Here is a 12,928-nt window from a genome sequence, read left to right on the forward strand (position 1 = left end):
AATCCTTTTTTTAATATTGTCTAAAACTAAGTTGAGCAGCTTTTCTGAATAGTCTTTCTCTCCTGGCCAATAGTACTTTCCTTTCCTTACTTCTGTTAAAAAACAAAGCTGTCTCCAGCAGACGAACACCTGTTCCATAAAATTAAATTTTCCCTTTGTTTCTCTAAAGGTCCTAAGTTCTTCTAAATTCTCAGAACATTTCGTAAGTCTCTTTTCTCCATTAAGACTCAGATTGTTTTACAGGATTAGAGTCTGTTCTGTGGACCTTTTTATTTTATTTTATTTTATGTTTTCCTGTTTTTAGGGCTTACCTGGAAGATTCTGTTTGTTGGTTTGTTACAAATAGATGTGGCTCAAGTGGTGGCTTTCCAGTTCCCTCCTAGCCACAAGCTAGTCAGCTCCTGCCTTCCGTCTCTGCAGTGGCTGGGTTCCAGGGTTCCTTGTCTCTTCCTGCTCTTTGTCCTTAATAAAGAAATCCTCCCACAGTCCTATAATCTTAATCATTGGCGGGTTAAGGGCAGATTTTCATTTCCCTAAGTGTAGTGTTGGGTCTAACTCTTATACAATTTGTGCCTCTCTTGTAGCAAGATGTGAGTGAATTCACACACAAGCTCCTGGATTGGCTAGAGGACGCATTCCAGCTAGCTGTGAATGTTAAGTGAGTGTTGAGGATTTGTTTGTCCCACCTTCCTACTCACAGTGGTCCAGCGAGAACTAGGATGGGGGGGGATTACTCTCCTCCAGTAGAAATTGCTGGTTTTTGCCAAACTTCCTGGGGTAACCACTCAGAAACTTGTCATTTTGTATCCTCCTTGCTTTTGGTTTTCCTCTCTGAAGATGTAGGTCATTGTCTCAGTCTGCTGCCTTTGACCGAAAGTCAGGCCATAACTCTGAACTTTGTTAAGTTATCTCCTGTGCTACAGAACATATTAAAAGGTCAAATCAATCCCAGATGCGAACGTGGGAAATCAAATTTAGTCGTTGCTGTCATTGAAATGAATTTCAGAAGTGAAATTCAGGCCGAAGAATACAAGTATCCCCTTTCGAATACAGATGCTAAGGAATTTTCTAATTGTTTTTACTCTAAGTCAAAGAAACGTGTGTATCATAGTGTGTATCATAGGATAGCTTTGCACGTAGCGCCTCACGTAGTAACACTTCATTTAAGATGGGCCTGTCCGTTTCTGTTGCGCCACAGGGAAAGCTAGGTGTTTATTTGCAGAACTGCACAAGAGGGTTGATTCTTGCTTCTGGCCTATTCTAGAATTTGTATACATCCGTCACTGGCTAGAGATGTATATACTGAGTGTATACGGATACATGTATTTTCCGGCATGTAGGACTCTCGCTCAGGTCCTCACAGCCAGGGATCCTGCCCTTGTATTTGCTCAATTAGTATTTAAAGTGAACCAACCCATGACTAATTTTGGACCATGCCCGGCTCTTTGGAGGTCGATGAAAATGCCCTGTTTTTGCTTTTGAATGACGGTTAGCCTTAGTGTGGTGCTTATCTGACCCAAATGATAGAGAACTGTTTCCTTTTTTTTAAAAGCAGCAATCCCAGGAACAAATCTGAAAATCCAATGGTGCAGCTTTTCTACGGTACTTTCCTCACCGAAGGGGTTCGTGAAGGTAAATTCTTCGCTATAACTGTTAGTTCTAGACTCGTGAACGTATCTGTATTAGTCGAAAAAGGCTTTCAAGTCAGGCATTTCCAGGCCTGAATATTGATTCCACCTCTTAGTACATGTGTAACCCTGACAAACTGTGAGAGTGCCTTGGTCCTCAGTCTCCTTGTCTGTAAAGTGGGCACAGTGTTTCTCTCAGAGCTGTCAGATGAGATTGTATAATACTCACACAGCCCGAATGTACCATTAACGTCTAGTAGTAATGTCAGTTTTCTCTGTGTTGTTTGTTTCTGATGTAATACCTAATCTCAAAAGGTTTTGTTGAGTTAGACTGCCAAAAATATTTCTGTACTCTAGAGGCTTGACTAAGCTCTATGTTGGTTGTGTAATTTTAATTTTTCTTCACCATGGAGAATTTTTTATTATCTGGATAGAGCAGTCTAAAGACCCCACAAACTCAGCCACCTTTAGTTCACAGCCGACATTCCCTAACCCCTTTCCTCTCTTACCCTTCCGATATTCTCTGTGAAACAATGCAACACCACTATTCACTCCGGAAAAGTAGCATTTAATATCAGATATCCAGTCAGTGTCCAGATTTCCAAGTTGTTTTATAATTTTATATGTTGGAGGGGTGGGCGATGTGTTTATTTTGTACAGTTTGTTTTAATCAGGACCCAAATGTGGGTCATTTCATTGATACGTCTTTTAAGTTTCCTATCAAAATCTGTACACTATCCCCCCAATCTCTTTTTTCCTTGGAATCCTTTTTTAAGAAACCAAGTGGTTTGTTCTCTGCGATTCCCCACAGTCTGAAATTTCGCTGCTTGCACATCCATGATTTCACGTTCCTCTCTGCTCCTCTTTTTATAAATTGGTAGTTGGATCTAGAGTTTGACCAGATTCAGGTAAGGCTTTTCTCGGCAAGACTAATTCACAAGAGGTGGCGTAGTCTTTGATGAGGAGGCACGTCGTATCTGCTCGTCTTCCTTCCGGGGACAGTGGCAGTCGCTCACGATCAGTGCCCGGATCCTCTGGTTCGTTGGAAGCGGCCCTAACAGGCTTAAGTAGCTTCTAACGGTTCTCAGCGAGTTGCTGAATTAGGAAGACCCTGTCTCTGTGGTGCCAGAAGAAAAGGCTTCAGATGATACTCGTGAGGTCTTTAAAAAAGCCATCTGTTTCTTTGCCTAGGAAAGCCCTTTTGTAACAATGAGACCTTCGGCCAGTATCCCCTTCAGGTAAATGGTTATCGCAACTTAGACGAATGTTTGGAAGGGGCCATGGTGGAGGGTGACATTGAGCTGCTTCCTTCCGATCATTCGGTGAAGTATGGGCAAGAGGTAAGTTGGATATTTTTATTTGCCGTGCCAGTGACAAAACCAGTTAAGTAGGACCGAGCTTTTTGGCAAACTGTCTTCCCATCCGATAGTAAATAACTTTACACCTAAGAGATGTCGAACTAGTCGTCTGAAGGTCTCTCATGAGTTGGTATGAGTTAGTCAGTCGTAGTGTTTGATAAATAAAGTCTTTGCTGAAAGCATGAATTTGAGTTAATCATATAAAGGTTGTATGCTGCTTCTGATGTTTTAAGTATGATCAAGTTTCTCTTTTTCTGTTGAAGCCTACCTGTACCAGTAGGGAGAGCCCACTGCCTCCATATTTTCGGAGGGTAAAAGTTCAGTGATTAACTCCTATGGTATGACATTTAGAATATTTTCCCTATTATAATATTTACTGTTCTTCATAGTAAATTCTGCCTTTGCTTTTAAAATTTTTCAAATTTAACGTTCATTGATTTTTGTGGGTTGGAAAGAAAGGGGGCAGTTGGTGGGAGAGCAAGGGTAATTAATGCCTCAGAATTCCAGTTGGGTTAAGAATTAGTGAATTTGGAGCATAACTGCCAATACCACACAGCTTGGCTTGTTCTCCTTTCATTGTGTATTTTGAAACAAAACCTTGGGCTTATGTGAGTCCAACTGAGTAATTATCATTGGAGAAAGCAGAGCTTTTTTTGAATTAAAATCGGGAGCCCGACGTGAGCCGTGTGGACGGGTGGGAGCTGTAGGGCGGCATGGGCACTGGGAGAGAGCGGCGGCCTCCCTAGCTTTCCGAGGCCGGTGCTGACTCCGGGATGGCAGGCATGGCCTCTGTCCCATCTGTGCACAGCGGATGCACAGATGGGACATGTTCACCAGGGGGTGTTCACCAGCTACCTAGACCTCTAGAGACCTTTATTCAAGAATGGGAACACTATTTAAAAAAAAAAAAAAAAAAAAAAAAAAAAAGGAAAAGAAAACATTATGCTTATTTAGATTTACCCTGAGGTAGCCGGACAGGCTCTCTGGATTCACCTCATGCCAACAAGGGAAAGGGAACATCTTAAAGCTGTTCTTACAGACCTGCTGGCATACAGGTGAATCGAACAGAAATGCCTCTCCTGGTTTAGCTCTTCCTCATCTGCGATCAGGAACAGCTGAGATTTTTTTTTTTTTAAGCAAGTCAATGCTTTCTTTTCTTGAAGCTTAAGGTAACATCCTAGGTTGATTTGACTGGGTCCCTTATGAGACATCTGTAAAGGGAAACGTCCCTTATGAGCATTCAGAGGTTTTCTCAGAAACTTAAGCACTCATAATCATGAGGCTCTTTCAAGTTTCTTATTTTAGAAAGAAAGGGAATTCAAATTATGTTTAATACACTGTAAATAAATAACACACACACACACACACACACACCCCCACCCCACCCCCACCCCCACCCATCTTCTGCGCTGATTCCTGGAGATAATTGGCTCCTTAGTTGTATGCTGCTGCTTGGGTCGTAATTTCTGGCTCCTTGGTCAGGCTGCCCGTTCTCTTCAGATTTTAACCCTCTTTTGACTTCTGATGACTTAGTAACCGGTGAGGATTCTTGGCGCAGCTCACCTACTTAAGGGTGGGTATTTCTGAGGATGATAGTCGAGTAAAATGTTGTTGACTGGCTTATAAATTTGGAGTCTTGAGGAATGTTTCACCACATTCTCTGAGAGGGCACAAAGCTAAGTGGTCATCTTAGTATTTGGGATTAAAAACAAACAAACCTCTAGGGTGAATTTGATTTGAATATAAATTCTGTGCCAGAACAAGAAAGTTTAATGAGGGATGTTTTAAATCCAGCTTTTGCTGTTTCCTGATTAACTTCTTTCTTTCGCATTCCTGCTTCGGACATAGCGTTGGTTTACGAAGCTGCCTCCAGTGTTGACCTTCGAACTCTCGAGATTTGAGTTCAATCAGTCCCTCGGCCAGCCAGAGAAAATTCACAATAAGCTGGAATTTCCTCAGATTATTTACATGGACAGGTGAGTTCTGTGGTTGAGTGTCTTCCTGGTGTATGACAGAGGGAGAAGGGAGCATTTACCAAGTGTAGTGTGCGTAGGGATCGCCCGGGGGTCTTGATGATACGCAGATGTGGAGTCACTGGATTCTCTGGCTCTAGGTTGGGGCCCAAGAGTTGGCATTTCCGAGACGCCGTCAGGGTGATGCAGGGGATGCATGTCGTCTCGGGACCACAGCTTGAGTAGCTGGGCTTCTGGGGACAGGCTGCTCATTCTGGGGAGAGGCAGAGTGTGGAGCAGCCGCAGGGCATTTCTTTCCAATCTCAGTAGTGTTTGTATTCCTGAAAAAAAAATTCCTAGACAGACTTCATAGGATTTTAATCTTTTCTTTTTTTTTTTTTTTTAAGATTTTATTTATTTATTTGACACAGAGAGAGAGATCACAAGTAGGCAGAGAGGCAGGCAGAGAGAGAGAGGAGGAAGCAGGCTTCCTGCTGAGCAGAGAGCCCGATGCGGGGCTCGATCCCAGGACCCTGAGATCATGACCTGAGCCGAAGGCAGTGGCTAAACCCACTGAGCCACCCAGGCGCCCGCATTTTAATCTTTTCAAAGTCGGTTTATTGATGTATAGTTTACACACAAAACAATATTACCATTCTTTCGGTGTAGAGCCAATGAGTTTTGGCCAACGTCTGTAGTCACGTAACCATCGGCACAGTTAGACGTAGCGAATTTCCCTCCCCCAGAAAGTTCCCGCGCGCCCCTTGCAGTCAGTCTCTTTTCCCCCACCCCCGGCCCTGGCAGCCACCTAACTTGTTTCCTGGTCCTGTCCTTTTGCCATTTCTGGAATGTCACAATAGTGGCGTTAGTATTCAGAACACACCCCATTGTGGTTGTCTTCTCACACTGAGGACAGTGTGTTGGGAGTTCGTCCATACTGAGTCGTACTTCTCTGCAGTGATACTCCACTGTCTTCCCATTCGCCAGTCGACAGACATTTCACACGTATCCGGTTTTAGGCTATTATGAATAAAGCTGCTGTGAACGTTCGCCCAAAGTCTTGGTGTGGTTTTTCGTGCTTCTGGGTAAAACGCCTAGCAGTGAGATTGCTGGGTTGTATGAAAAGTGTATGTTCAATTGTATGAGAAATTTCCAGACTGCTCTCTAAAGTGGCTGTATGATTTTGCTTTCTCGCCAACAGTGTATGAGAGTTCCATTTGCTCTAAATCTGCCCATAATTGGAATCATCAGTCTTAAATTTTCACGTTCCAGTGAGTTTGTAGGAATATTGTATTTTTCTTTGGACATGTATCTCCCCGATAACTGTTGATGTTGAGCTTCTTTTCGGTGCTTAATTAATGGTCGTTTGGATATTTTCTTCGGTGAAGTGTCTTTTCAGATCTCGTGTTCATTTTTTAATTGGGTTGGCTGTGTTCATCCTGAGTTGTAAAGAGTGAGTTCTTTGATAACGTTTTGGATACAGAACCACATAGTCCCCATCTGTGCTTTCGCTTCCATTTTCTTACCAGTGTCTTTAGGAGACAATGAGTTTTTAGTTTGGATAAAGTCTAATGTATCAGTTTCTCTTTTGCAGTTTGTGTTTTTATGTTCTAAGAGATCTTTGCCAACCCAAGGCCACAAAGATTTTCTTCCATTTTTTCCCCCTAGAAATTATGTAATTTTAACTCTAATATATTCATATCTATGACCCACTAGGGTTTATTTTTATATACATAGTATGAGATAGGGGCTTTTGTTTTTGTTTTTGTTTTTTTGCAGGTGAGGGGAAGGAGGCATGTGGATGTCCAGTTATACTTTCCCCCATTGAATTACCATGGTACTTTTGTCAAAAATTAATCGAGCATGTAGTTGTGGGTCTATCTGAAGTCTCTGTTTTATCTTTTGTCTGATCTTAAACCTGTGAGTGACACATTGTCTTGATTACTGTGGCTTTATTGTAAATCTTGGCATTAGATCATGTTAAGTCCCACAATTTTGGTTTTTTTTTTCTTCAAAATTATTTTGGTTATTTTGATCCTTTGCATTTCTGGTAAATATTGGAATTAGCTTGTCAGTTAACTACCTAGTAACTGTTGGGATTTTGATTGGCATTATGTTAAATCTCTAGATCAATTTGGGGAAACTATTTTGAATTCTTTAATCCATGAACGTGGTATAGCTCCATTTATTTAAATCATTAATTTCTCTCAACATTGTTTTGTAATTTTTAGTATATAGGTCTTGCATATATCTGAGGAAATTTATACCGAAATAATTCATGCTTTTTATCTTCTAATGGTTTCTTTTTTTTTTTTTAAAGATTTTATTTATTTACTTGACAGAAAGAGATCACAAGTAGGCAGAGAGGCAGGCAGAGAGAGAGAGAGAGGGAAGCAGGCCCCCTGCTGAGCAGAGAGCCGGATGCGGGACTCGATCCCAGGACCCTGAGATCATGACCCGAGCCGAAGGCAGCGGCTTAACCCACTGAGCCACCCAGGCGCCCCTTCTAATGGTTTCTAAAAAAATTCTGCTTTCCATTTGTTCTTCACAAGTATACAGAGATGCAGTAGATAATTTCCTGCCTCTCTCTTTTTTAATTGACTTTATATCTTTTGACTTCACTAAACTCAGTTACTAATTCTGATGCATTTTTGTAAATTCTTTGGTACTTTCTATGTAGACAATTATGTCATCTGCAATGAAGGGCAGTTTTACTTTTTCCTTTGCTATTTGTATGTCTTTCCTCCCTCCCTCTTTCTCTCTCTTTTCCCTCCCTCACTCCCTTGCTTCCTCCCTCCCTTCCTTCCTTTCTTGCACTGGCCATGCCTCCAGTAAAACATTTAGTAGAAGAGACAAGAGTGGACATCCTTGCATTGTTGCTGATCTTAGGGGAAAAGCTTTGTCTTTGACCATTAAGTGTGATCTTAACTATGTTTTCATAGATGCCCTTTGTCTGTTTGAGGAAGTTCCTTTGTATCCCTCGTTTGCTGGCACTGTGTGCATTAATGCTTTTAAATATAAATTGTGTTTGTGGTGTTATCCTTTACTTAGGTACATGTACAAGAGCAAAGAGCTTATCCGAAGTAAGAGAGAGTGTATTCGAAAGTTGAAGGAGGAAATAAAAGTTCTGCAGCAAAAACTGGAAAGGTGAGTCGTGACCCCTTTGTGCTTAGAAATGTGAAACAAAGACTAAAACGTTAAAACCAGATAATTTGCTTAAATTTAAAAATTAATTTGGATGTTAAGTATTAACTAGTGTGTTCTATAGAATAGCTAAGGAAAATTCTCGAAGCATGAAGCAGTCTGTACAAAGGGCCGGAGTATCCGTGGGTGAACAGTAGTCCCAAGGGCTGGTGGGACGCAGAGTCACGCGGTCAGTCCTGGCAGTGTTCTGAGTTAATAGCCTTTACTTTTACTACTACCCTTGTCGTCATCTTCACACATACGAGAGAGGTAACCGTCACGGTACTGCAGTCCCTCTGTCTCGGGAAAGCATTTTCTTAAGGATCTGGGAGAGCTAAAAACAAAAACAGTGCTGTTCTGCCCGGAGCAGGTGCGAAGTGACTCAAAGCGCTACAGCTGTGATACAGACAAAATCCTCCCTCTCCTGGAGGAATCTTTCCCTTTTTGTCAGTTCCTTTCCCACTGACTGTTTCCTGCAATCACCCCATGACGTTCTAAGGAGGAATCAATGTCATTTCTTTCCAGTAAACATCAATCCCATTGATTTAGCACTTAAGAAGGAAATCCCAGGTAACGTCAATGGCTTTCCCCCCCTTTATCTACTTCAGTGTTGCTGTGACCACCACCCCTCCTCTACGCACTCCATTGTGTGGTCGTTCATTGCCGTGAGAGGCAACAGTTTCTCCACCAGCCCAAGGTAGACCCTGCTCCTGTAGGTCCCCGTCTCCAGCTTCCTCTCACGTGGGAAGAACTTATCCAAGGTGTTCAGTGATCAATTCTCTAATTGTCTTATAGAGACTTAAGCTGAGGATTGATTCTTCAAATACCGTCCTGGAAGTGATTTACAGGACTCTACTTGCAGCTATATTTTACTTTTTAAGGTTTTAGTGGTGGCTTGTAAGATTGGAAAAATGTAATTGTTTTTATAGAACCAAGTATACCTGATGTATTATAACTTAGAAGAACTCAATCTGCCAGTACCCAACAGGGTGTTCTGACATTAAATTTTAAAATAGAGTATAGGAGCATTTCCTGTAGTATGATACTACTTTAAAACTAAATAAATAAAATGACATTTAAGGGACACCTGGCTGGCTCAGCCAGTAGAGCATGAGACTCTTGGTCTTGGGGTTGTAGGTTTGAGCCCCATGTTGGGTGTAGAGATTACTTAAAAATAAAAAGCTTTAAAATAAGTGAATAAATAAATAAAATAACTTTTAAAATCTGAAATAATTTTATTTGGGTAGTTAAAAAAAACTGCTTATCTAAGTGTGACCTGCTCCTGGGAAAATATACAGAAACTGGTAGCGGATACCGGTTGGTAGTAGAACCAAGACGGGAGCGGGTGACTTTTATGATCTGTTTTACACTCTTTCGTATTTGAGTTTTCGTACCAGGAAAATGCATTATTTTTATCAGGAAACAAAGGCTCACCATTTCTTCTCTAGGATACCTTGATATAATAGAAAAATGAGATTTCTTGCATATAGTGTAGACATCTTTTTTAAAGCTACTTTTGCTCAGATTCTACTAACTGAGTACAGGTGCAGCCTTGTATGGAGCAGCGCGTCTAAAGGAAGTCATTCAGTAGAACAGGACAATGATTATGTCAGAAAATTGAAGCCAGGTTTTTTAGAGGAACACTTTTTCCTGAAGTTTTGTTACCGGTATCGTATGAAAGTGTTAAAAGGCTGCTTGTAAGTGATGACATGCGACCCTATGACCTATTGTGTCTGTGCAGCATTTCTAGTAAGAAAATGTTTCCTTTGGTCCAGGCCAGTCGTGTGTAAATTAGTTCTTTCCACAAACCCATGTGCTTCTGAAGGCCATGTCTGTGGTATAGACTCGAGGTTCGGGGCCTGTCCTGTAGAAGTTCAGCGGGGGCGCGGGGGATAGTGGGTGGGTAGGATGTGGAGGAAGACGTCATGGAGAAACTAGGTCTTGAAAGGTAGGGAGTTTGGTTAGATGCGCCGAGAGTAGCTAGAGTAAAGACAAGAAAATACATCTAAGAACAGTATGGTTTTCTAAGTTTCCTCTGAGTTGACGTATTTGGCATCCTTTTCCGGGAAGGCTGCCGCTCTCCACGACAGCCAGCTGCTAATTCTACCTTTCCTTCAAATTAGTGAGGATGAAGTGTCTTTGCTCCCCACCCTCTAACATGTGGTTGACTTTGAACTGCATTGTACTTTAGTTCCCTCTGGTATTCTCATTTCCTAATGTCCTTTTTGATACGGACACAGTTTTCTTTCTTCCTAGTCCTGTACCTGTTTCTTTCTTTTCAAGTGCCTCCCTATCCCTTTGTAAGTGGAACCCCATAATTAGTGGGTTCATCTGTCCCAGCCAGTAAACCAGTACTATTTAAATGCTGTCCCCTCTAGTGAATTACAGAGTTCATTAACGTTCATATTTTTACTGAGTCTCACATGTGCTAGTAATGGCAGAATATTGGATAGTATTGAAATAATTTTATTAATTATTTTGGTTTTATATTGAAGATATGTATTAGTTACTGATCCCAAAGAAATCTTTAGTAATTTATAACTGGGCTAGGCCGTTGAATGAGTGCATGAATAATACGGTACTAAGGACCTTACAAAAGAAAGATTTGCCAGTTTTCTTCAACTCGATCCTGTATGAACACCTACTTTTCATTTCTAGCTTTCTCTCATTGTTCTTCATTTCCAAGTAGGAGTCTTAGGGTAGCAAAGAATAGCACCAGTACACCAGCATGATTTTCAGATTTGTGTACTGCTAATATATCTGTTTTCCTTTAAGAAACAGAATTTGCTTTTCTGACCAGAGCCTAGATGTGACAAGCTATCGAGAGAGCATAACAGACATGACTTCAGTTAGGCGCCCATTTGAAATGTTTTCTGCCAGATGTAAACCCATGGACTTGCCAGTTTTTACTTTTGTAGAGAATTCTCACTTTATGGACTGTTGGACACATCGCCTACTGCATAGGCTTCGGGAGTAAGCCTTTGTGTGGGGTCCACGTGGTAGCAGAGGGTCTGTAAGCGAGCCGCAGGGTGCCAGACTCGGCCCATAGAGCGCCATTGTCCTTGCCTCCCAGGTACGTGAAGTACGGCTCAGGCCCAGCTCGGTTCCCGCTCCCCGACATGCTGAAATACGTTATTGAATTTGCGAGTACAAAACCGGCCTCGGAAGGCACCACGTCTCGAAGCGATGCTCACACGATGTTACCGCTTTCGTCAGCACACTGCCCGGTTTCTGACCTGGCGTCCGAGGAAAGGTAATGAGAACAGAGGTTTAAAGTAGTGCACCTGGCGCAGGGCGGGGCACCTGGCTGGCTTATTCGGGGGAACATGCCACTCTTGATCTCAGGGTTGGGAATTCAAGCCCCATGTTGGGTGTGGAGATGACTTAAAAATAAAATCTTAACAGCAAAAAAAAAGATGGTACACATTGGGGTCTTTGTGTAATTTGAACTGTGCCCCATGTTCCCGCCTGACAAAAGATTCCCCTCATTAGAGGGCAGGGGCTACGAGTTCTTGGTCTTAAAGGAAAGCGTTTACCTTCCACATGGGTGGGAGTGATTCCCACCAGGGCACTCACTCGTCTTGCCCACAGGATGGGTGGGATTATTTCAGAGGCTTCTTGAACGATCTGCCGTGGTGTTCGAGCCCCACCAAGCGTCCCTTGATTTGAACTAGCTATAAGCTAGCTGCCACCCAGGATTGCCACCCGTTCTCACACCTGCTGAGAAGGAAGCTCTACCAAGTCAACCTCAGGGAAAGATTTATTCCTGAGCAGACAATTAAAACATGTTCAGCAACTGGCTAGACGTTGAAGAGGGCAGCCAAGAGGGGCTTACTTGGCAAGGAACTGGAAGACCAAGTTACATGAGCCCTCTGATTCTCTTCCAGTTCACATCAGATTGGCTGTGTGTGTTCTGGCTAATACAATCACTAGAACCCACTGGGGAAAGAGTCCGTACTCCCAATTTGTTGCTTCTGTGTATTTTATTCAGTCATCTGCATCACGGAAACTCTATAGTGATGCCTTGATTCTTCCAGTCCAGTCCTGTCTTCTTTGAACTTTTCCTTCACATCCCTTCTTGGAAGTGATAGAGCATAAATCATTGACTCAGACAGATCTGGGTTTAAATCCCATAATGTACTAGCTGGGTGAGCGTAGGTAAGTTGTTTAACTTACCTAAACCTTAGGTTTGTAATTAGTGAACTAGGGATGATAATAGTATCTGCCTCAGAAGCAACTAGTGTTAAATGAGATGATGCATATAAAAACGTGGTTTGGCTCAGTGCCTTTCTAGAGCAAATACGCACTACATTATAGCGGTACTTTTCCATACAGCAGTTAGCATTACGAACTACAAAATAGGCCAAGGCATATTTTGGAAATGACCATGTGAATGTGATTTTTATCTTCCTTCAGTTCAAGTAAAGAAAGCTCTTCTCAGGATGTTGAAGGTACCTTTTCTTCTGAAGATTCTCTGCCCAAGTCTAAGGCAATGAATAAGCCACTTCCGTCTTCCCGGTCTTCCATGGAAATGCCGGCCCAGCCAGCGCCTCGGACAGTCACAGATGAGGAGATAAACTTTGTCAAGACCTGTCTTCAGAGGTGGAGGAGTGAGATTGAACAAGATATACAAGGTTGGCTCTTTTAAAGCTTGTTGGACAATGACTCTTTCCCTTTCCGCCGGAAGTTAGGCATAGATGATGGAGAGGCATGACTCAGGCACATGGGAGTTGGGAGGCTTCTGGACTTTGAGTTCCTCCCATCATACAACTGCGGAAGGATCCATCCTAGAAACCCTCCTCAGAAT

General features: G+C 42.3%; 1 protein-coding gene across 4 annotated transcripts in view; it reads left to right on the forward strand.

Moving 5' to 3' along the window:
- USP28 (ubiquitin specific peptidase 28) overlaps nucleotides 1-12,928 on the forward strand; it is a 60,573-nt gene that overhangs the window by 33,700 nt on the left and 13,945 nt on the right. For 2 of the 4 annotated variants that reach the window (XM_046016306.1, XM_046016308.1), the window contains exons 8-14: nucleotides 585-658; nucleotides 1,553-1,632; nucleotides 2,820-2,968; nucleotides 4,835-4,962; nucleotides 7,990-8,085; nucleotides 11,195-11,374; nucleotides 12,538-12,755. In XM_046016306.1, coding sequence (XP_045872262.1) covers nucleotides 585-658; nucleotides 1,553-1,632; nucleotides 2,820-2,968; nucleotides 4,835-4,962; nucleotides 7,990-8,085; nucleotides 11,195-11,374; nucleotides 12,538-12,755 — 925 coding nt within the window. The remainder of the gene's footprint in view (nucleotides 1-584; nucleotides 659-1,552; nucleotides 1,633-2,819; nucleotides 2,969-4,834; nucleotides 4,963-7,989; nucleotides 8,086-11,194; nucleotides 11,375-12,537; nucleotides 12,756-12,928) is intronic. The other 2 variants (XM_046016307.1, XM_046016309.1) reach the window with 1 other exon arrangement.

Source organism: Meles meles, chromosome 8, assembly GCF_922984935.1.
Source record: "Meles meles chromosome 8, mMelMel3.1 paternal haplotype, whole genome shotgun sequence".
In the NCBI taxonomy this organism is placed as follows: domain Eukaryota; kingdom Metazoa; phylum Chordata; class Mammalia; order Carnivora; family Mustelidae; genus Meles; species Meles meles.